General features: G+C 44.1%; 1 protein-coding gene across 1 annotated transcript in view; it reads right to left on the minus strand.

The window, feature by feature from the left end:
• The window catches only part of CTDSPL (CTD small phosphatase like), a 123,497-nt gene that overhangs the window by 15,682 nt on the left and 85,974 nt on the right, over positions 1-21,841 (minus strand). Inside the window, 3 exon segments of the mRNA XM_057704706.1 lie at positions 1,723-1,824; positions 9,268-9,300; positions 17,359-17,513. Coding sequence (XP_057560689.1) covers positions 1,723-1,824; positions 9,268-9,300; positions 17,359-17,513 — 290 coding nt within the window.

The raw sequence follows: 21,841 nt of genomic DNA on the forward strand, positions 1-21,841 counted from the left end.
GGGCCTGTGTGCTGTATAGTTATACAGTTTCAAGGAGAGAGGTTCACAGCTTTCAGATTCTCAAAGGGCTTTGAAATGCCTAGAACCTTAAAAAACATACGATAAAGAATATTCCACCTGCAAATGCAGGCAGGCCAGGGAGGGAAGAAATGAAGAGATACTGTTCACATTAGCCTGCCGCATCAACACCCTCCGAGCAGGTCCTGAAGACACTGAGGCTGCCAAGGCCTCTGGAACCCTCAGGCAGTCTGGCCAGCGATGCCCACACACCTAGAGCTGCCTGGAAGGAAGCTGTCTATGCTGTGATGGCAACTGACCCCTGCCCTAAAGGGCTTTCCTCCTCAGGGACTCGAAAAAGTCCTGAGCATCCTGCCCATGAGGCAGAAAAGGCTGCCAATGCTGTTCAGAGTTGAGCTGGGATATAAGGTCACTGCAGCCCTGGGACCTATCCTGGAAGGGCCCTTGTGGGGCTGGGGAATGAGTGGTACCTACGTGCCCCAGTGGCCAGCCGGGCCATTTCTCACTGTCAGGGGTACATGTGGCTCTGCCTCTACTCTGCAAAAGACTCTAGGACAACCACCTGGCCTTGTCCTGTCAAGGAGGATTCTGCTTGGTGAGAAGCAGACCCAAGGAGGAGTGTTTCTGGCAGAAAGGTATTTAGGGAAATTTGATGGCCCTCCCACTTCCCATACAGCCGTCGGGGAGTGACTGGCTGGTGGTTAGACACACACTCCATCTTAGGTGGTGCTTTTACATCCCTCAACAAAGTAAGCGGGGTCACAGACTAGGGGTAAAAAGAGTAATGTGGTCTAACCGGCCAGCAACAGTAGAGCAGTTCCATCGCCAGAAACACCCCAAGGAAAATAGGACCAGGACCCTACACACCTGCTTCTTCTCCCCAACATACCCATCCCCTATTTCCAAACTTTATCCTCATTTGCTTCTTTTAAACAATTTCAAAAAATGGAAAAATGATTAATTAACTCATTTCTCAAGAGTGTAGCCATAGCTGTTCCCACATGGAGGCCCCTGGGTAACTTGTAATTTTGGCTGTTGTTCTGGTGGCGAGATGGAGATGGAGAGAGGAGAGTGAGCTGCGCTCACTGCAGCCCCGCAGCCTTCAGGAGGGAGGTCATGCAAGTGGATATGCATTTAGCCATGAAGTTTAGGAAAAACTCCAGCAACCTCTTGTCATGAAAATGGTCAAGATAAATGGCTGAATGTGTTCAGATGCCGTATAACTCTGGAAGTCTCCTTCAGAGTTGGACATCTTCCAAAAATGGTCTGGGAAAATTTCCAGGATACTTGGTTGATTGACAGGTTTCAAAAGTGCCTCCCCCACCCCTCCCCATAGGACCTGCAGCACGTACAGTGCTCTGGTTGCCTTGACAAACACACAGCAGTGTCCTAGGGCACTGACTGCCTTGTGCCACCTGAAAAAGTATTTCTTCGCGGGCAGAACACTGGAGAACTCAAGTCGCAGAAGTAAGAATGAGGTCTCAGCGATCTCGGCAGTGTTTATTTTTTCCAAACTAATTATATTAATATTTAGCTACTCAAGTGAATGTTCACCTGGGTTAATAAACAACTATTACTGGGAGTCCACAACCGGTGAAGTCACACGCCAACAGCTACAAGCTTTCATGCTTTTAATTTTCCCTTTCCCAATACAACTGTGACCAAATCACGAAGATCACTAATTGTTTCTTTATGTTGATTTACCTTAAATGAACTGTGCACCAATGTTTCATCTAAATCAATGACCACACATTTCTTTCCATAGTCAAGCACCGTCACCTCTGGAAGGAGGTATTTAGCTGGTGGCTAAAGGGGGAAAAAAAAACCAATATTATCACCTTTATGTAAAAGACAAACCAATTCCCTTATTATTGTCTTACACAATGCCAATGAGGTCAGAAATGAAACCAAACATTTAAATGCCTGGTCAAGCACATCATGGAATTTTATTAAAAACAACAGGAATAAGCAGTCTGCAATTGAAATTTTACCAAACAAATACTGTGCCACTGTCTGAATGGCTATTATGAGGGCCTGGGCTTTGGAACCAGACAAACCTGGGTTTGGATATCGGCTCTGTCCGTTCTTTGGCTGTGAGTTGGGATACTAATACCTACCATGAAAGGTTATTATCAGATATAACTGCAGTAAAACACCCAGCATGCTGCCTGATACACACGTGGTGGCCACTGTTATTATTAAGATGGACAATATGAAAATTAATGTTAAATTATAATAGCTACTCTAACCATGCAGCCTATGTCCTGGGGTCGTATTTCATCTGAAATTCACTGTGGTATATTAGCATATTTTAGAGGTTTATTGGACCATAGTATTTTTTTTTAAGTGACTGAAATTTTCAGAAAACTTTAAGTATAAAACTACCAGCAAAATGCAACCCAAAGTGACCTCCAAAAATAGGAAACAGAAATAAAACTGGTCCATGTACAGTGCCCTGCGTTGTACGCGCCCCACTGTGGTATATCAAGTGAAGGTGGCACTTTTATCCCTTGGAGTCTCTGTCCCTGGAAATTATACTTTAATCCACATGCTATGTGTTAACGAGAAAATCCATTTATTATGTCTCTGTAGGAGTTGACTCTAATCTTATGGTAAAAAGGTCATAAAGAGTTAACGCTAGGTATCTTCAGCCAAACTCATTCTTGATTCAGAGTATTATTTCACGGGCCTTGCCTCATTCTAGAAATGATCTGAAGTATTTCAGTCTACCTTGTGGCATATTCAGTATCCAGTGTTAACTAGCTAATTTTCTGTCCGGGAGGAAGGTCAAGCTCTGTTCCCTATTTAATGCAAAACAAAACACAAGAAAATATCTGTCCCTATAGCCACTGAAGAATGGACAACTTATTTTAGCGTATCAAATAAAACAAGAAAAAAAAAAAGAAATCAAGAAGTATTTCCTTTTAAATGGCTCTTTCTTTCTCTCTCTCTCTTTTTTTGGTTTAAGTTGAACACTAGTCAAGGAATTCGCATTAATCTTTGACCTGAGCTGGTTCAATAGTGAATGTAAAGCAGGCAGTCAACAGGACAGGTAAATCTGCACATGCTATGATCATCTTGGCTGGAAGGATTGTCGGCTAAGTACGGTGAAGCCATGTGTGGAGACACGAGCAATTCTAATTCCTGGGGGCTCTCTCTAGTGAGTGTGGCTGTTTCATCCTCTCTGACATCATCCAGCCACAATGAGGTACCTCACACCGATCAGAATGGCCATCATCACAAAATCTGGAAACAACAAATGTTGGAGAGGGTATGGAGAAAAGGGAACTCTCCTGCACTGTTGGTGGGACTGTAAGTTGGTACAGCCACTATGGAAAACAATTTGGAGGTTCCTTAAAAAACTACAAATAGAACTACCATATGATCCAGTCATCCCACTCCTGGGCATATACCCAAAGAAAACCATAATCCCAAAAGAAACTTGTACCATCATGTTTATTGCAGCACTATTCACAATAGCCAGGACATGGAAGCAACCTAAATGCCCATCAACAAACGAATGGATACAGAAGATGTGGCATATATACACAATGGAATATTACTCAGCTATAAAAGGGGATGAGATGGAGCTATATGTAATGAGGTGGATAGAACTACAATCTGTCATACAGAGTGAAGTAAGTCAGAAAGAGAAGGACAAATATTGTATGCTAACTCACATATACGGAATCTAAAAATGGTACTGATGAACTCAGTGACAAGAACAAGGATGCAGATCAGAGAATGGACTGGAGAACTCGAGGTATGGGAGGGGGCGGGGGGTGAAGGGGAAACTGAGTCGAAGCGAGAGAGTAGCACAGACATATATATACTACCAACTGTAAAATAGATAGTCAGTGGGACGTTGTTGTATAACAAAGGGAGTCCAACTCGAGGATGGAAGATGCCTTAGAGGACTGGGGCGGGGTGGGGGGGGGGGGACTCGAGGGGGCGGAGTCAAGGAAGGGAGGGAATACGGGGATATGTGTATAAAAACAGATGATTCATCTTGGTGTACCCCCCAAAAAATAATAAAAATAAATAAATAAATAAATAAATAAATAAAAAAGGGGGCTCCTTCTGCCCTTACGGCCTCCCAACTCCCTTGGAACGTTCACCAAGCAGTATCCCTGACAGTGTGGCACTGGGAAAGCCATGCCTTAGATTCGGGGCATGGGATCCAGGGTCCTGGAAAGGACTTTGTCCTTCATTACAAATCAGCACGCAAGCAGGTTTTATTAAAAAAAAATTAAAATAAACTTGCAAAAGGAAGTTCAAAAGAGGTTTAAAAAGGCAGGGTGTGATAAGTGCAATAAGTGAACGTAATAGAGAGGATTGGGGCTATTTCTGTTGTGTGGGCCACAGCAGAAGGCATGCTTGTGACTAGAATAAAATTTGTTTCAATTTTCTGCTATACAAGTATGTAATAAAAACACATTCTCATTGTAAAGAATATAGACATACAAGACATACGTGTTCCTTCTTCCATGCCCCCCATTCCTTTCCCCAGGTGCCCCCTTTTTAGTTTCGTGTGTATCTGTCTAGCCCTTTTTCTACGCATTTATAGACTAAAACAACATTTTAGCTTTACGTAATTGCTAGCCTGGAAAATAAGGATCTAGAACTTCTATCCCTAGCATATCTGAAAACATCAAAGATCTGCCAAAAGTGGCTCAGTTATTTTCCAAACCAGAGAATAAAAATTACTTTCTTTGCAGATTTAACCCACACTTAACAAGCATTCTCTGAGCCAACAGTTAGGAAAAGGCCTCCCCTCACTCTTTTAAGAGAGAAAAGAGTGAACAGGGTGAGAGGCATAATAAGCAAGCTATTGATTCAGCATCTGAGCCGCAGAGAACACGGCCAGGCTGGGGCGCCAGCACTGTTGCGGGGGGGAGGGTCCATTAATCCTTTAGCAGGGTTCCTAAATGCACAGGCTTCCCTGAGAGCTTGCCTTCAGATTAATGCAAATTCTTCAGGCCTGTGGCAAGAATTCTTCTGGACACCTGTGTCCTTGGAACATGCAAGGATACGAGATAATAGTGTTTTGTGACTTCAACTGATCTGCTCAGGTGATGCTTGAATCATTAACTAAAAAATGTCCCAAGGCAAATTTTCTCTCAGGCCATCATAAAGCTGAAGAATAGGAGAAACACCAGTTATATCAAAAAGAGCCTTTTCTAAACACAATGACTTTCTCCAAAGCACAGGCGGACATTGCCAGAGGGGTGGGGGTAAGAAATCATGGGGGGCGGGGAGGGGCAGGGGGAGGGGTCAGAAGGGCATTCACGCCATTGCTTTCTCCGGGAGTGGATGTGAAAGCTCCTGTCCTTGGTCGTGAACTGGCAGCCAGGAACAGTTCATCTAAGGTACCCACCCCATAACACACCCTCGCAAATCTTACAGAAACGTTGGCTCCTCTTGGTGTGCTGGATGGTTGTCTCTGCACCTGAGTTCTCAGGCTCTGAGCCTTGCACATTGCACCCCCCTCCCCCCCCCCCAACCTCTGAGCTCAGGGCAGAGCTCTCAGGGCTGCTGTGGGAAGGGCAAAGGAGACTGGACAGCAGCTCTAACTACAGGAATTGTTATGCTTGTATGCTCTTCATAAGGGTTGATGGAAGAAAGTATGCTACTGCTTATTAAAAGGCTTATTTAGGCCAACAGCACAGAAACATAACTGTTAGCAAGCAAAGTCCTCCTCTCCCCTTTCAGCATTTTTATGGCTCAGCTGCACTGTCAACCCCGTGCTGGCAACACCAGGGAGGTATGTGATCCCAGCAAGCATGTGGGAACAGTAGGGGTCCGGTCCTCATGGGGCCAAATCAGGGGCCAAATCACCTGAGTGCTCACCTTCAGTATCACCACCAAATTTCATGGTTTCCAAACTTGTCCCTCTGCATTTTTCCTTACCCTTCAACACCTGGACAGAACACGAGGCTTCCAATAAGATGTACAGAGGACCCTACACCCAGCTCCCAGCTGGGAGACAAATGTTACTAAGTGGAACGTTTAAGATCAAGTTCAGTTAAAGATGTCATTTCCAATAGGTGTATGAAAGATGGCTTACTCAATAAATGATGCTGAGACAACTGACTTGCCGCCTGGAAAAGCGAATAAAGCTGGACTGCGACTTCATGCCCTATACCAACATAATCCAGATGGATCAGAGATTTAAGCATAATGATGAAACTGTTAGAACAGTAGGAGAAACGTGGGTCACAGTCATAGAGTGGGGAGCTCCTTCTAAGCATGACATAAAGTTCAGGAGCCATAAGAGATAAGATGAACATATCTCCCTACATAAAATTACACTTCTTTGTGGCCAAACGATTATAAACAAGGCCAAAAGATAAATCATAAATTTGGGGGAGAGTGCTAATTTCCTTGAAATTTAAAAAGACAGCAGTATAAAACCTAGAACACAGGAATAGGGAAGAAGAAATACATGTGGTCAATAAACCTCTGAAAAGATGTTCATACTCATTCATGAAGAGATGCGAGTCAAAGCAACACATCTTTACTTCCAGATTAGCAAAGATTAAAGTATTTGCTAATTAATTACCATTTCTGATACGGGAATGGGCTCTTGCTGGGAACGTAAATTAGGTTTTTGGAGGATAATCTGCCTCTAATCTACCAAAAATATAAAGTATACCCTTTGACTTAGCCTTTCCACAACTAGCAACTGATCACCCAGATACTATCACTCAGGTCGACAAACACACAAGCACAAGAATATTTGTAACAGCTCAGAAGCGGAAACAAAGCAAATGCCATCAACTACGTGTAAAACAATGAGGTAGCTCGCTATGCACTAGTATCTGGAAAGATGTTCAAGGTTTATGATGGCCTAAAAGCAAAGAACATTTTGCAACACTCATTTGTTTAAATACGCTTGTGTTGACTTAGCAAGTTTTTGCAAGGATATACAACAAATATTAGAAGGTTATTCTAGGGAGTGGGATCAAGTTGGGAGATATTTTTCTATTTTAAGCTTTCAGCCTTTTTTAAGCCGTGAGTTTGAATAATGAAAAAATATGAATCATGAAAAGTGAATAATGAAAAAAATGAGCTGCACATATAAACAGCAGCACAGGAATAAAAAACGGAGGGCTCATGAGGGAAGCAGCAGGAATGGGAACTCCAGCCAGATCTCCTCCTCTGGGTACCCATAGGCTTAAGGGCACCTTTCATCCTCTGGGCCCCACATCCATCATTATGGGGTGTGGGGACTTGGTTTGGAGGCTCAACACACATCTGGATTTCCAGTCTCATGTGGCAGCACGCCAAGCTCTCAGGGACTCCGAGCACTAGCCAGGTCCCCCTGTGGTCCAGAAACGGCAGGGCTACTGTTTATGTGACCTGTGGTCTCAACAGGTAGGTGCAGAGCTTGCAGGGGACCCCGAGGCTCGAATCCTGGGCCAGAGCTGGCCTCCAGATGGACTTGGGTTTAGTCCTGCACGCTAAGCAGGCAGTGGAGATCACACCAGTGGAACTGCATTTCTGGAGTGCTCATTCAAAGATGCGAGTTACTTTAGCTAGGCTCTGCTTTCCTGCAAGATATTTCAGATTCATAAGGCCTGACCCAGGGTCACATGTAGGAGGCAGCCTGCAGTTTACTGACCTAACAGTGGGTTAAATTACACAAGGCACCTTTTTCCTTTTGGCTATTTTATTCTGGGATTCTAGAAAGAGATTTGTGGAGAAAGCATCATTTTTTTTTCTCTCAGTAGTGTTTAGCCTGACAAATGCTTTGATTCAGCACTTAACTTTATAGATAACTTTGAGAAAAAAAACAGTGCTATCGGAGTATCAGAAGTAGGGGGAGAGATGTCACCTGCTGTCACCTGTTCAATGTAGACACCTTTGCAGGAAAAATATATGAAACTACTTTGTATAAAGATTAAAAGGAGATCTCTGGTTCACAATCCCATCGGGTATCCTACTCAAACACTGGATAAGAAGTTGTGCTGACTGACCCATCTTTTTGATCAAAGTTGGTTCCCATCCAAGACCAACCCCCAGGTATGCTAGCAAAGTCAGAATCACTCCACAAACCCTTGCAACTTGTTAATCAATGGAGTTGAAGTTGTGGAAAAAAATGAAATTAACAAAAATATTTTGGGCAATTTATAAGTGACATGCATTGCCAAATTTGGAGTCAAACTACATTCATGAAACCTATCATTTCTTTCAATGTAAGACTGCTGTGTCTCTTGGATGTTCCCAGAAAATATGTGAAAAAAAAGTCCAAGGAAAGTCCATCTAAGATGGACTTAGATGATTAGATTTGAATCAGACAATCTGAATCAGAGAATCTTTATGGATTAAAATTTCTGGGAATTCTCTGGTGGTCCAGTGGTTAGGACTTTCACTGCCGAGGGCCTGGGTTCAATCCCTGGTCAGGGAACTAAGATCCCACAAGCCATGCAAGGTGCAGCTGAAAAAAAAAAATCAATTTCTGGACACCTTTAAAAAACTAAATCCTTCTCTAAGGACACGACAGTTTGAGAGCTCTTGTTTGATGTGGACATCTCAACTGCAACTTTCTTTTGGGAGTCAGTCATTGGTCTGCTTCTTGTTTGCTGACTGGCCTCAGGCTACACATCTTGGCTGGCAGAGAAGGAAGAGAAGGAGCGGTGGGGAGAGCAGCTGTCTGAGGGGTGGGCTGGTCCAGGCCTGTGCTGGGGTCAGACACTGATGCAGCTAGTCTCCCAAATTCCAGGCAGTATAGCCAGCCTGTGGGGTTCAGGGGCAGAGGGCAGGGTAGCAGTGGTAGGGGGTGGTCCTGCAAGTTCAGGGGATATGATTGGGGAGATTTTTATGATCAGAGCCATGGCCAACCAACGGACACTGTTGAACAGTCAGGAATGGTCTGCTCCCCTGGGATGGGGGTCTCATGAATCCTGTTGGGGCAAAAGTATGTGCTCGCAGTCTACGGAGTTGGGGAGCGCTGCCTTAGCTTATTAAGAGATGTGTAGGCCCTTTGTAGAGAGAAAGGTGAGAATTTGGTTAATAGACGCTGGTTGCCTTGCTGTTCCTAAGAAAAGAAACTTGCACAGAACTTCCCGCTCTAAGTTTAAAAGGCAGCTTTCCTTTTTTTTTTTTTTTTTTAACAGACCAGAGCTGTTTATACCACACGATAAAAACTCAATATAAGGAAGAACATTAAAAAAAATCTTTTGTGTTAGTAGGCCCAAAGCTACAAGATTCTATAAATGTTTAAATAAAATTGGAAAATATACATACACTTGGTATGGGAATAATCTGCCTCTGGTCACCCTGAGGAGAAAGAAAGAAAAAAATCATTGTCAAGTTTAAAGAGAAGTAGACTATATTCTCAAAAGAAACCTCAAAGCACTCTTGAGTACAGCAGCCACATGACTGCCTGTTCTCTGTACCTTGGTAGGATCTGATGAACAGGAGGAACCCAAAGATATTCCACAGTTAGGGCCCTGGGCTCCACTCTGCCTCCTTCTGACAAACCAGGCCAAGTTCCTGAAACTTGTAAATCACCTGTTCATTTAAATAATGCCTCCTTTACTCCCAGGAATTTAATCCTTAATAGAAAAGTAAAAAACAAAAACCCCTACTTTACTTTGATCCATGAATCTCTCTCATAACTGGTTTGTTTTTTTCTTTTAAGTAAGTTTTCCCCTAAAAGACTAAAGCCTTAAGTCAATACAACATGCTGGGAAAGGAAGACAGTTTCAGCAGATTGTGAAGAACCCCCTGACCACTTTCTGGTCCTCTTCTAGGGGAGGACTGGGCAGAGGGGGACAGGCCAGGTTCAAGGAGTTCCCTCCAAGACCACAGGCATGGGACAGCTTTCCCGTTAAGAGGAACAGAACCTGATCAGAAAATTCAGGCCCCAAGGAAGGGCCTCAACCATTCCTCAGCTGGAATACCAGCTGTTCCAAACCTGGTTGATGGAAACACTTCATGTTAGCATCCTTAAGAAAAGCTAATACAAGAATAAATTTATCTCCATCGAGAACTTCCAGTTTCTGTGTTTCTTCTTCTTTTTCAGCTGGTGGGATGGGAGGTAATGAATTGCAGCATCACGGCCCCTGATAAGGAGATACACTTTTTCACAGTTGGTCTCTCACATCAAAGGGTTTGTGAAAGTGTATCCATCTTTACTGAGAGGGCCACTGGTGACAGGGGTATCACAGGAAGAAGTCAATCCTGATTGTCAACAGTGGCAGGTGGCTGGAACCTTTCTGAGCTCTGCTCTGCTTCTAAGAACCAATCAGCAACTTCTTGATTATCTCCAGCCCCTAGTCATCACCTCTGCAGTGTGACAGAGATTTCATCCTGAGATACTCTTGATGGCTTTCTCCTTCCTCGGGACACCTGGGGCTTGTCTTAAGGATTCTAAACTGCCTTCTACCCCGCTATCATTCAAGGTAGAGCCGTGTTGTTCTCAAACACAAGGGCAGTCACATCAAATCTCAGTGTTCAAGAACTTATGCAGAGATGTTCACTTCAGAAGCTCTTAAATAATACTGTTCTCGACATCTAGAGCTTGGTCGGGGAGATTCTCACCAGAAGCTCACAAGCCCGCACTGCGGACACGTGGGGCCTGCGGACTCTGCTGTGGGGGGCTGCCCGGTGCACTGCAGGGCGCTCAGCGGCATCCCTGGCCTCCACCCACCAGACGCCAGCAGAAACCCCGGCAGGATCGACAGCAATGTCTCCAGGCACTGCCAGATGTTCACCGGGGGCAAAGTCATCTCCAGTTGAGAACCGATGCGCTGGTGGCAGACGGCAAACAGCCCTCACACGCAGGTGCCCCTTCAGACCAGGTGAGCACATCCGCGAGGTGAGAGGTAACCCCACCAAATGGTTATTTTGGAAGCGCTCGACAAAACACAGACCACGACCAAAGGTGCTACCCTAGACAGGTATGTGAGCTTGAAAATTACTCTAGAGGTTTACATGTGTGTGTACACGGAACATCCACTGTGAGTGAGCGTCCAGCAATGCCTTTCTCTCTGTCCTCGCCCTTAGAAGTCCTCCATGGTCCCGCCGTTGGGGTTTTCTGAGTGCTGACTCCTCCTAGCCTCTGGCCAGGGGCTGCAGATGCTTTTATTGTGGGCAACTGGTCTCTAGTCCAGGCTGTAACTGTGACGGTCGCAATGGTTGCCACCCCAGGCCACTGCTCTGGAGCTTTTCTCCAGGACAGTAAATACGCAGGATGGATGGAACCATCCGTTGCATTCTGTCCGCAGCCTTCCCTCCTCCTCTGGCAGGCGGAGCTCCAAGAGGCTGGGAGAGCCCGGGAGGCAGCAGTAGAGACATGCCTGGAACTGGCTTCCACATCTACGGAGCCTGAGCTTTCTGTTTCAGGTGCCCTGACCAGGTGCGTGCAAAGGGCAGAGTTGCCCCGCTTCGACATGGGCTCTTTCTACATGGTCTGGTCTCTCACACCGAAGGGTCACAGATTATGCAAACAATGCACTACTCAGAGTTAATTTAATTCCTTAAAAAGCCACTCTAACAAGTGTTACCAAAGGATGTGTCCATGAGTGAACGCTAGGTCCAGAGGAGCTGCCTTTAAAGCCTTTACTCTCTGGCAGATGCAGCTAAGGGCTCCAGGACACCTTCCAGGGCTGCAATACCATCTTCGCAAGTCATTCATCTAGGCAGGGACTAGTTAAAAATAACTTTCACTATGACAGCAGCGATTCTTCATTTTTTAAAACCCTTCATAGGCCTAGGGTACAAACTATGTTCCCTTCACTAATGGGGATTCTCTACAGCAATGATTTTCGAACTGAGAAAATTGAGAGTTTGAGGGGAGATACCAGAATCTGGGGCTGTGATAGGGTTTACAGTGAAATCTCATCATACAAATCCCACTTATATATTTTTCTACACCAATGTACAGTAAGGTTTAATATCTCAAGTCTAGTTATCTTTCATTATAAATATTTTTCCAAAAATTTCTTGGCTATCCTTAGACATTTTTCTTCTATATAAATTTTAAGCCTTCCTATTTAGAAACACAGCACACTTCTCAATAAATAAGAGCCACCATATCAAAGCCTTTTAGCAATTCTCATTTTTTCGTAGTATTTTGGGTTTTCAATGTAAATAATCATGCCATCTGCAAATAAAACTGGTTTTCTATCTTTTCCATATTTATACCAATTGTTTCATTTTCTTATTATATTAGCCAGAACTTCCAATGATTTTCCTATGCTGTTTGCTGTTTATTTTTAGAAGACAGCTTTTTATCATGTTTAAATGATATTCTTCTATGTATTTGACTGTACTGTTGATTGCTATGTAAAGGTTTATGGCTACTATACACTTTATTTTTATCATAAAATGTTCCTCCTCTTGTTTAATGCTTTTAGCCTTGAGTTTTGTTTTATGTGATATTAAGACGCCACTTTTGCTTTCTATTTATTTGGTCTGCTTTGTACATTTTGTCCATCTCTTTATTTTCTACCTTTTTCTGGTATCACTGTATGTTAGATGCTGGGTCAAAAGCTATTAGCCACATACTATAACAGTCACTGGTAATGTTTACCAGATAATTCCAGTTTTCTTTCTGGGTACATGGTAGGATTACACTTCCACACTCCTTGACGTGAGGTGTAATCATGTGAATTGCTTTGGCCAATAAAATGTAAATTGAAATAAGTCTTGTTACCTCTGAGTGAAAATTTTAAAAGCCAGAGTGATTTACCACATTCCCCTTCTGCTGACGGGACAATCATGGAAGCAAAGAGATGGGCCCTCCTTAGTCTGGTCCACGAATGAGGATAAAACAGAGTTACCTAGTAGAATAATAGTAGCTATTAGTCACATGTAGCTACTGAGCACGTGAAATGTGGTTAGTCCAAATTTCAGATGTGCTGTAAGTATAAAATACATATCAGATTTTGAAGAATTAGTAAGATAAAAGAAAGTAAATTTTATCTCATTGATAATTTTCTTCTATTGTTTACATGTTGAAATAACATTTTGGACATATTGGGTTAAATAAAATCTATTATTAAACTCAATTTTAAGAATTCCCTGGTGGTCCAGTGGTTAGGATTCCTTGCTTTCACTGCTGGGGGCCTGGGTTCATTCCCTGGTTGGGGCACTGGGATCCCACAAGCTGTATGGTGCAGCCAAAAAAGTAAAAAGTAAAAATAAAATAAATCAATCTCAACTTTAAAAAAGGTTTTAAGAAATGAGGCTACTGGAAAAAAAATAAATTACACATGTGGCTCTCACTCTATTTCTATTGGACGTTGCTGCAGAACAGATGGCCCAGCCAACCCACAATGAACATGTAGCATGAGTGAAAATTTAACTTCCATTATGTTAAGCCTCTGAGGATTTGAAGTTGTTACTGTAGCATAACTGAACTCACACTGACTCTACATCTACTTAGTAGTCATTCCTCTTTCCTCCTTTGCGAAAAGAGGTCTGATTTTGTTGACAGCAGGAATCTGCGGGTCTAAATCCTTCCCCTTTCAGGCTTCTCTTGCTGCTGGAGGGCAGCCATGTGGCAAAGTTCTGGCCAATAAGACATAAGCAGAAGTCTCCTGGGGCCTGTGACAGCATTTACTTTCCATAAAAGGGACAGACATAGCTAGCGCTACTCCTCCCTCTCGTCTTCCCTTAAATGTGGATATGATGTCTAAAGCCTGTGACTCTGAGATGACAGCAAATAAGCACAAGGATGAAGGCAAACACTCCGAGAACGGTGGAGCGGAGAGATCAAAAGATAGAGGAACAGAAAGAGTTTGGGACCCTGATGGTATCACCAGGCATCTAAACTAAACCCAGCAGCTGCCAGACTCAGGCTTTATACGTGAGAAAAATAATCTCCTATTTGGCTAAGTTATTATTTGTCAGTTTTCTTTTACTTGTTGCCAAAATAGTATCTATCTGATACAGGTGTATTCTTGGAGACAGCAACCAACTGAATCTGCCATGCCAATCTGACAGAGTCTTGGTCTTTGTTAAACTTGGTTTTATGCCTACTCTTTATGTTAGGTTTCCTATTTATTTTATTATTTGTTCTTTTCCCCTTTCCTTAATTTTCTTTTTCTTTTTGGCTGTGCCACGGGGCAGGCAGGATCCTAGTTTCCCCGATGAGGGATCAAACTGCGCCCCCTGCACCAGACGCACAGAGTCTTAACCACTGGACTACCAGGGAATTCCTCCCCTTTCCTTAATTTTGATGGCTTGTTCACAATTCTGCTTATTTCCCCCTTCACTCTCTGTGAATTCTGAGGATCTACTTTCTAATTGTGCTACTCGTCACAGTTCTATTTCTAGTAATTGTATTTATTCCTACATTTCTACAATTTTATCATAACTGAGTATCAATCTCACCCAGATTGTTTTTTTGTCCCCTTTCTGAATCACTGCATGCCTGAAAATGTACTTCTTTTGCCTTAGCAGAGAAACGATATCTTGGCCACATACAGAATTTTTGGTTTGTAACTCTTCTCTCAGTAGCTTGTACACAGTTTTTCACAGTCATCTGGCTCGCAGCGTTGCTGATGAGACGTCTGGTGCTAGTATAATTCTCTTTTCTTTGAAAATATCTTGTTCCAGTAGCTTATAAAACTTCCTTTACACTCAGATTTCAGAAATTCAATGGCATATCTAGGCATGCATGTGCTCCTTCACTTGCCCCCATTAATCCTGCTGCAGGTTTTGTAAATCCTCTCAATCTGCATATTCAAGCTTTCTTTTCAGCTCAAGAAAATTTTCTTCTATTACTTTTTCTCTTTCTGGAATTCCTATTATTTGCATGTTAGGTCTCCTAGATGCCTCTTTCCCCCTCTCACAATTACCAACTCTGTGCTCCTGGTCGGAATTGTAAGATATTTCTTCCACTTGCTCCTCCAGAACATTAATGCAGTTCTCTGCAGCGATCATTCTCACTCTTTTTCTCAGTTCATTTATTGAATTTTTGTATTTAGAAATCAAGGGATTAAAGTTCTAAAAGTTATTTGTGTACTCAAAATTCATTTTAGGACTCTCCTGGTGGTCAGTGCTTAAGACTCCGAGCTTCCAGTGCAGGGGGAGTGGGTTTGATCCCTGGTCAGGAAACTAAGATCCCACATGCCGTGAGGCACGGCCAAAAAAAAAAAATCATTCCTTGAAATACCATTTTCTTCTATCTTTTCCATGAGTTTTACCTCAGTGGGAGTCTCATATTCTAGATTTTCAACTTGCATTTTCTCGGCAGTGGTGAACGAGGGAGCACTGCAAGGCCGAACTGTCTTCGTGGTCCAGCAGAGCCCAAGTTGACAAAGCACAAAGAGATGAAAAAAGTCCCTGCACTACTGGGCTCCTCCAGGGCACTAGAACTGAAAGCAATTCAGCTCATCAGTGCAGCCCCTCCAGGGACCACACACATCAAGTGGGCAGTGCAGGCCCTTTCCAAGGGCATCCACAGGTTCCTGCTGGCTGGTTGACCTCACAGGACTTCACATTTCAAGTCTTCATCCTAGGACTGCAAGACAGGCAAACATTTTCCTCTGTTGGTGGTTCCTTGCTTCCCACTGAGTATCAGAGAGAATGAATTCTGTGCCCTCTCTTTCCCCTGGAGATGTCAGGAAAAGTGGAGGCCTTGATGTACTTCCCAGGCTCCACCAGCAGGCTCACCTGGGCTTATCCAGAGAGGGAATTTAAATGGTCAGAGCCACGTGCTCTAGCTGTCATCTTCCCAGAATCCTCTTCCTTACATTCAATGTACTTATAATCTATTTGCTAATCTAATCTATTTTCTAATTAAGCTTTTCTGTGAAAATTGGGAAAATCAAAAAGAAAAAGAAATAAAGCACAGAGGTGAGGAGAAACTCTTACACAGCTTCCCACCAGGCTGAAATAATCTCTTCATACCTTGGCGTACGTCATTCTAGTCTTGTAAATGCCTGTGTGTGTGCTTATGACCATATACATACTTATAAATACACTTGCCTACCATATTTTTTAACCTTTTTCCCCCTAAGTGATATAATGTGAACATTTCCCTATATCAGTAATATTTATGAGACATTTTTTTAAAGAACTTTTATTGAGATACAGTTAACAAACAATAAACTCCATATATTTAGAGTGTACAATTTGGTATCCCCATCTCCCAACTCATCCCCGCCCCAAGCCTCCCCACTGTCCCCACTCGGTGTCCATGTGTTTGTTCTCTGCACCTGTGTATGAGACGTCACTTTTAACAGCGGCACACTACTTGGCGGTGTGGTTACTGTACAGGTCTTTCATTGTTTACTGTCGGTGATCAGTGTGCTTACAATTCTGTCTTATTACAATTTATGCTGGATAGTACCTTATGGTTAAATCTTTGCACACCCATACGCAGGTCAATAAGGAGGAACTGCTAGGCGGACAGACAGGTAATATTTTTAAGGTTTTGAGAGCACACTGCCAAATTTCTCTCCAGAAAGGTGCAGCCAATTCACACTCCTACAATAACCAACTCACACCCTCTACTCTCTCTCACTACCCCCATGCCAAACCCACATATTATTTTTAAAAATATCTTTTGATAATTTGATAGATGGAAAAGGACGCCTCCTTGTTTTAGTTGGCATTTCTTTGATTACTAACAATATTAAACATTTTTTCATGTTTACTGACCAACTGTTTCTTATTTTAAGAAATGTCTGTTCATGTCCTTTGCTCACGTTATTTGGGACATAAAGTTTTATGACTTTTGTATCCTTGACAATGAATCTTTCTTTGCCTCTTTCAGTGATTTTTAGCTGAAATTCTTTTTGACTGAGATAATTATTGCAGTCCCTGCTTTCTTTTTGCTTACACTTCTGTGACGTCTTTTTGCTCATTCTCTTACTTTTAACTCTTCTGAGTCACTTTGTTTTGAATATGATGTCTGTTAGACAGCATGTGGGTAGAATTCTTTTTAACCTATTGTGATGATCTGACTTAAAATTTTTTATTTGACACATATAAAAGAATATATAACAAATATGTTTATTATTAAACAAGGTAGTTCAATCCACTTACATTTATCCTTAGCTCTTTTCTAAGCCTCTGTTTCTCCTCTAGTCTTTCCATTTCTTGGTCTGCTCCTGGTTAACTCTCTATTTTGTACATTCAGCTTCCCACAACAGAGTGTTAAAAAATGTGAAGTGACTCTTATTTATAACTCGATCAAGTATGTTCTTTAGTTGCTAAATGGGAACGACTGATATATCCTGTAACAAAAACGATGACGTCTTTGGTAATTTGAAATCTTTAGGTAAGTGGCTGCACACACACGGTCTCAGATTCGTACTCAGGGTGTTCATCAAGGATGGGACAGACCCACAGCGGCGGCAGTTCTGCGTCAGCACTGACCTTCTGAAGCCCACCGTTCTCCTCCACCAGCGGCGGAAGCACACTGGGGCTGCTGCCCGGCGGGGGCTCCACATCGTAGTCACGGAAGCAGCAGAAGAAGGAGCTGAGGATGCTGCGGCTCCTCTGCTTCTTCAGGCTGACGCTGCACTGGGATGCTGCAAAGAGAAACAGAGCACAGTGTGGCCAACTGTAGTGCGATGGGGAAACTCGAACGTGCAGCCGCCCCAGAGCCCTGACACCTGGAGACCAACCAGGATCAGAAGACGAGGGGCTCCAGGAAGTTCCTCTAAAAGGCTGTCATGTGACTCCTAGAGGGCCAGATGGTCCATGGAGTCCAGTCCTGCTGGCTGGACAGAATTCCCCTGACCTCAGCCCAGCAGGGGCCGCTTTGCTCATTAGCTGACCCATGCCCGGGGTCAGGCACCATCTGCATTCCTGAGCCCAGCAGATAAAGTCTTCCAACCCTGCACAAGTGCTACTTCAAAGCATAGATCCTTGCAGGCACAAATCAGACTTGCCCCTCGCCGAGAAGCATTTCTCTGTGAAGGGTACCAAGAAAGAATCACTTTGAAACTGGGTTCTTGGACGCTCCCTGCTCACCATGGAAATGACTAACTTTATGGGTTAAGAAATAAGATGTGTGAAGGTACAAAGCAGCCCTCTTCTTAAACTCTGCCATTTGTCAAGAAGTTGCTGGGAGCCTGGATCCACAGAGTTCAGGGATGGAGGCTTCCATCACACTTAGAAACAGTGGGAGAGGTAGGTCAGAACATCAGGGCTGGCCAGGGCAAAGCTTCTCTTCATGAGACCCAGGGCAATACTGTGCTACGGACTCACTCCCTGGCCTGTCCCGGACTGAGGCTCCGGAGGGAGGGTTGGATCCTTTCTGTTATCTAGGGCTCAAGACAAGCCACCACAAGTCAGAAATAAAAGGCAAAAATTAGTACAGATGAGAAATACACCTCAGGGGAGGAGGCTGACAACTTGGAGGTGTAGGAGCATTTAGCCCTGGGAATGCAGTCCCACCACATACCACATCTGGGTGGGTCAGCAGTGCTGAGTACAGGCTACGTGCACAGGGACCGTGCTTGGGGTTGATGGGAAAATCACCACTGTAGGAAATTATCAAGTTTGCATGATAACTGTTGGAGCCCATCTCTCCCACAAAGCAATTCTGGCACAGTTCCTCTTTGTACACTTGAGGGATTTGTATAGTATCTGCCCTCTCAAGAGATCATAAAACCTTTGCTGAAAGTACCCTTCTGCCAGTAGCCAAAAATAATACATTCAGATGGAAATTCTGAAAAGGACTGAGAACCTGTTTTGCTAGCAGCTCCACAGGCCTGGATGGTCTCTAGCCCAGGAAGTGTGAATTTAAGATCCTCATTGGGAATTACCTGGCGGTCCAGTGGTTAGGACTTTCTGCTTCCACTGCCAGGGCCCGGGATCTATCCCCGGTTGGGGAACTAAGATGTCGCAAGGTGCATGGCACAGCCAAAAAAAAAAAAAAAAACAAAACACACACACAAAACTAAAAACAAAAAAAACCAAAACTTCATTCACTAAAGATGATCTTTAGAACCATAAGTCATCCCTGGAAAAGCTGGCTGTTTTTTCTTCCTTATGAATGCTTAGGTGCATGTCACAGGGCACCCATTCTTCTCATTTCAGGCCCCACACACCCGGCCAGACCAGAGACCACAGGGACCACCAGGCACAGAGGCCTCCCACACAGCAGTGGTGGCAGCGGCAGTGACCACTGTTTCCTGGGGCCGGCCCTCTGGGTTCTAGTACTTGACAATCCTCATCTCACGTCATCCTCACAGCTACCCAAGGAGACAGGTGTAACTGCTTCCATCTAACTGCTGAAAATACAGCTAATAATTGCATGTGCCCGGATTCAAAACCAAGCGGGCCTGTTTCCAGAGCGCGTGCCTTCCCCATGCACCATGCTGAAGACAATCCTGAAACAAGTCATGTCAGATTAAGAAGGAGGGGATGTGCCAAGTGGGGAGAAAAGCACGGCCATAAACTCACATTTAATATAAATGATTGGTTAAGCTGTTTGGTTGTTACTTTGGGTATTTTAGTTTTTATGCCCCACTTAGATAATTAAGTCAGAGGAAGAAAAAACTGTCTCTTCCCTGGCTAAGAGCACATTTCTCTGCAAGTAAACAAGCTGTTTGTTTATGTCTTGGAGACACTGAGCCGTCAACACCCAGGCCGGGCAGTAAACAGCTCTGCAAAAGGCACTTTCCAGGATCCTATTTTCATCCTTGGATCACATAAATCTTCCCCACAACTAACAAATTAACAAGCTAACTTACGTGCTAAAAAAATCCTGACTGTGGAGCCAGTGAGCTACCTATAATTTCCACCACACGGTGCCTTGCTGTGTGGCAGCCACAAAGAGGGTTGCAGCGTCACTATTTGCTCAGGTCACTTGGGAGGCTGTCACCCCTGACAATGGCAGCTCACTCTGCTCCCCGTCTGTGAAGGAAGAAGTGAAGCAGCCCAAGTGGTCGCATGTCCATGGCTGTGGGAGGGTCCAGGCATCTTCCTGCTGAATAAGGTCAGTACTAGGGCCTGCAGGAACCTCCGGGCTGCTGGGGGCTTTCGGATCTTCTAATCACCCTTGGGTAGCGCTGGTGCTCTCAAAAGCAGGCTGGTCAGGGAAATGGGTGGATTTCCTCAGGACCAGTCTGAGCCTCACCCTGCAGCACTCACTGTTCCTAAAAGGTCAAGGTGGGGCTGTCTGGGTCTCACGACCCTACCGCCTTCCACCCCAGCTGCGGCCTCTCCACCAGCTGCCATCCAGAGGGCCCTTGATTTACTCATAAACTTCTGGTAAAAGGGTTTCAGTTGATACACGAAATCAAAATCTAATCTATGTTTTAATGGACAAACGTTCATAACGTTAGATCAAAAAAGCAAGATAAATAATTGTATATCTGACTTGATCATAATTGTGCAAAACAAATGAAGAGAGATTATAGTAAAGATTGGCAAAAATATCTCACAACGTTAACAGTAACTGTCAGACTTACATATCTTCCTTCTACATTTTCCCCATGTTTTATGATCATTATATTTTACTCTAACAATGGGGAAAGAAAATAGTCTTGTTAAGCTCTCTTTCAGCAACTTTGTAAAGTTCGGGAGAAACCATATCCTACTCCCAAACCTAAACCTTTAGACTTACACCTCTGCCCTCCACTCTATGCCTGTGAAGGGAAAAATCAGGCAAGAGCAGTGTTGTAAGCCTTGCAGGAGGTAAATGTCACTGCTGTGGTGGCCCACGCTCAGCCCTGGACCATGACATCACCAGGATGGAACATACCCACCAACCCAACCCAGAGGGGCCCACGTGAACAGAAGGCAGCAAGTCCATGATCTGCCCCAACACAATGCTCCCACCGGCTCTCCCATCTGACGGCCCACCCAGCCTCTCACCCTCCCTGGACACAAAGGCGGTCCTGCTCCTTCTCTGTGCTTAATCAAGACTCGACCTCTCACCACCTGTCTTCACTTGCCCCTTGAATGTCCCTACTGATAGCATGAGAGGCCTCCTGGTGGCCCAGGGAGCAAGAAGGTCTTTATCAGAACTGTAACAGTAGGGTGTTAAAGACAGTTTAATATACACATCTTCCAGTTACACTGGTTTTAAGAATACTTTTGAGGAGTAAGGGAGAGAGTAGGAACTTTGAATATCAGTATCAAAGATTTCAGAAGATTTCCATGTTTTATCAGATTTAGGAGGAAAACATCATCAAAAATTATTCCGAAATTTTCTGTCGCTCCCCCTATCGTCTCGTCTTCCTGTTCCTATCCACGCCACACCTGCGCACCTCACTTCCAGTTTCCTCGTGGTGGACTCCTCATCACACTGACGTCCTGCCTCCCACTGCTCCTCTCCTCATACCCCACTCCTCAGGACATTCCTGTTCTTCAGGGGCTCGTTCAAAGCCCACCTCCTGGAGGAAGCCCATTCCAGCGGAAAGGATTTGTTCCTTGGCCAACTGAACTCCTAAATAAACGCATGTCTGCCTGGGCTACGTCTTCAGTCCATTCCTCTCTCCTGACTTCCAGGCCACTTTATCCACCTGCCTACTGGACAGACATCTCCCCTGGATGCCTCCTAGGAGCCACTCACCCAGCAGGTCCCCTCTTCACTTGGGGTACCAATCTCCTAGTCTAAACATCTACCCTTCTCCCTCTCATTAAGTTGTTGGTTTTGATATTCTCAGTGGCTCTTAAATCTGTTCTCAACAATGCCCTGTCCTTGTCACATCCCAGCTGCGGTCCTCATCATTCTGTCCCTGGACAACTACAACAGCAGTGGAACTTGTTTTGCTGCTGCTGATTCTGTGTCCCATAATTAATTTTTCTTACAAGTTTTTAAAATGTTTATTTGGTTGTGCTGGGTCTTAGTTGCGGCAGACAGTCTCCTTAGTCGTGGCATGTGAACTCTTAGTTGCAGCAT

This window comes from Hippopotamus amphibius, chromosome 13 (genome assembly GCF_030028045.1).
Source record: "Hippopotamus amphibius kiboko isolate mHipAmp2 chromosome 13, mHipAmp2.hap2, whole genome shotgun sequence".
NCBI classification, from domain to species: domain Eukaryota; kingdom Metazoa; phylum Chordata; class Mammalia; order Artiodactyla; family Hippopotamidae; genus Hippopotamus; species Hippopotamus amphibius.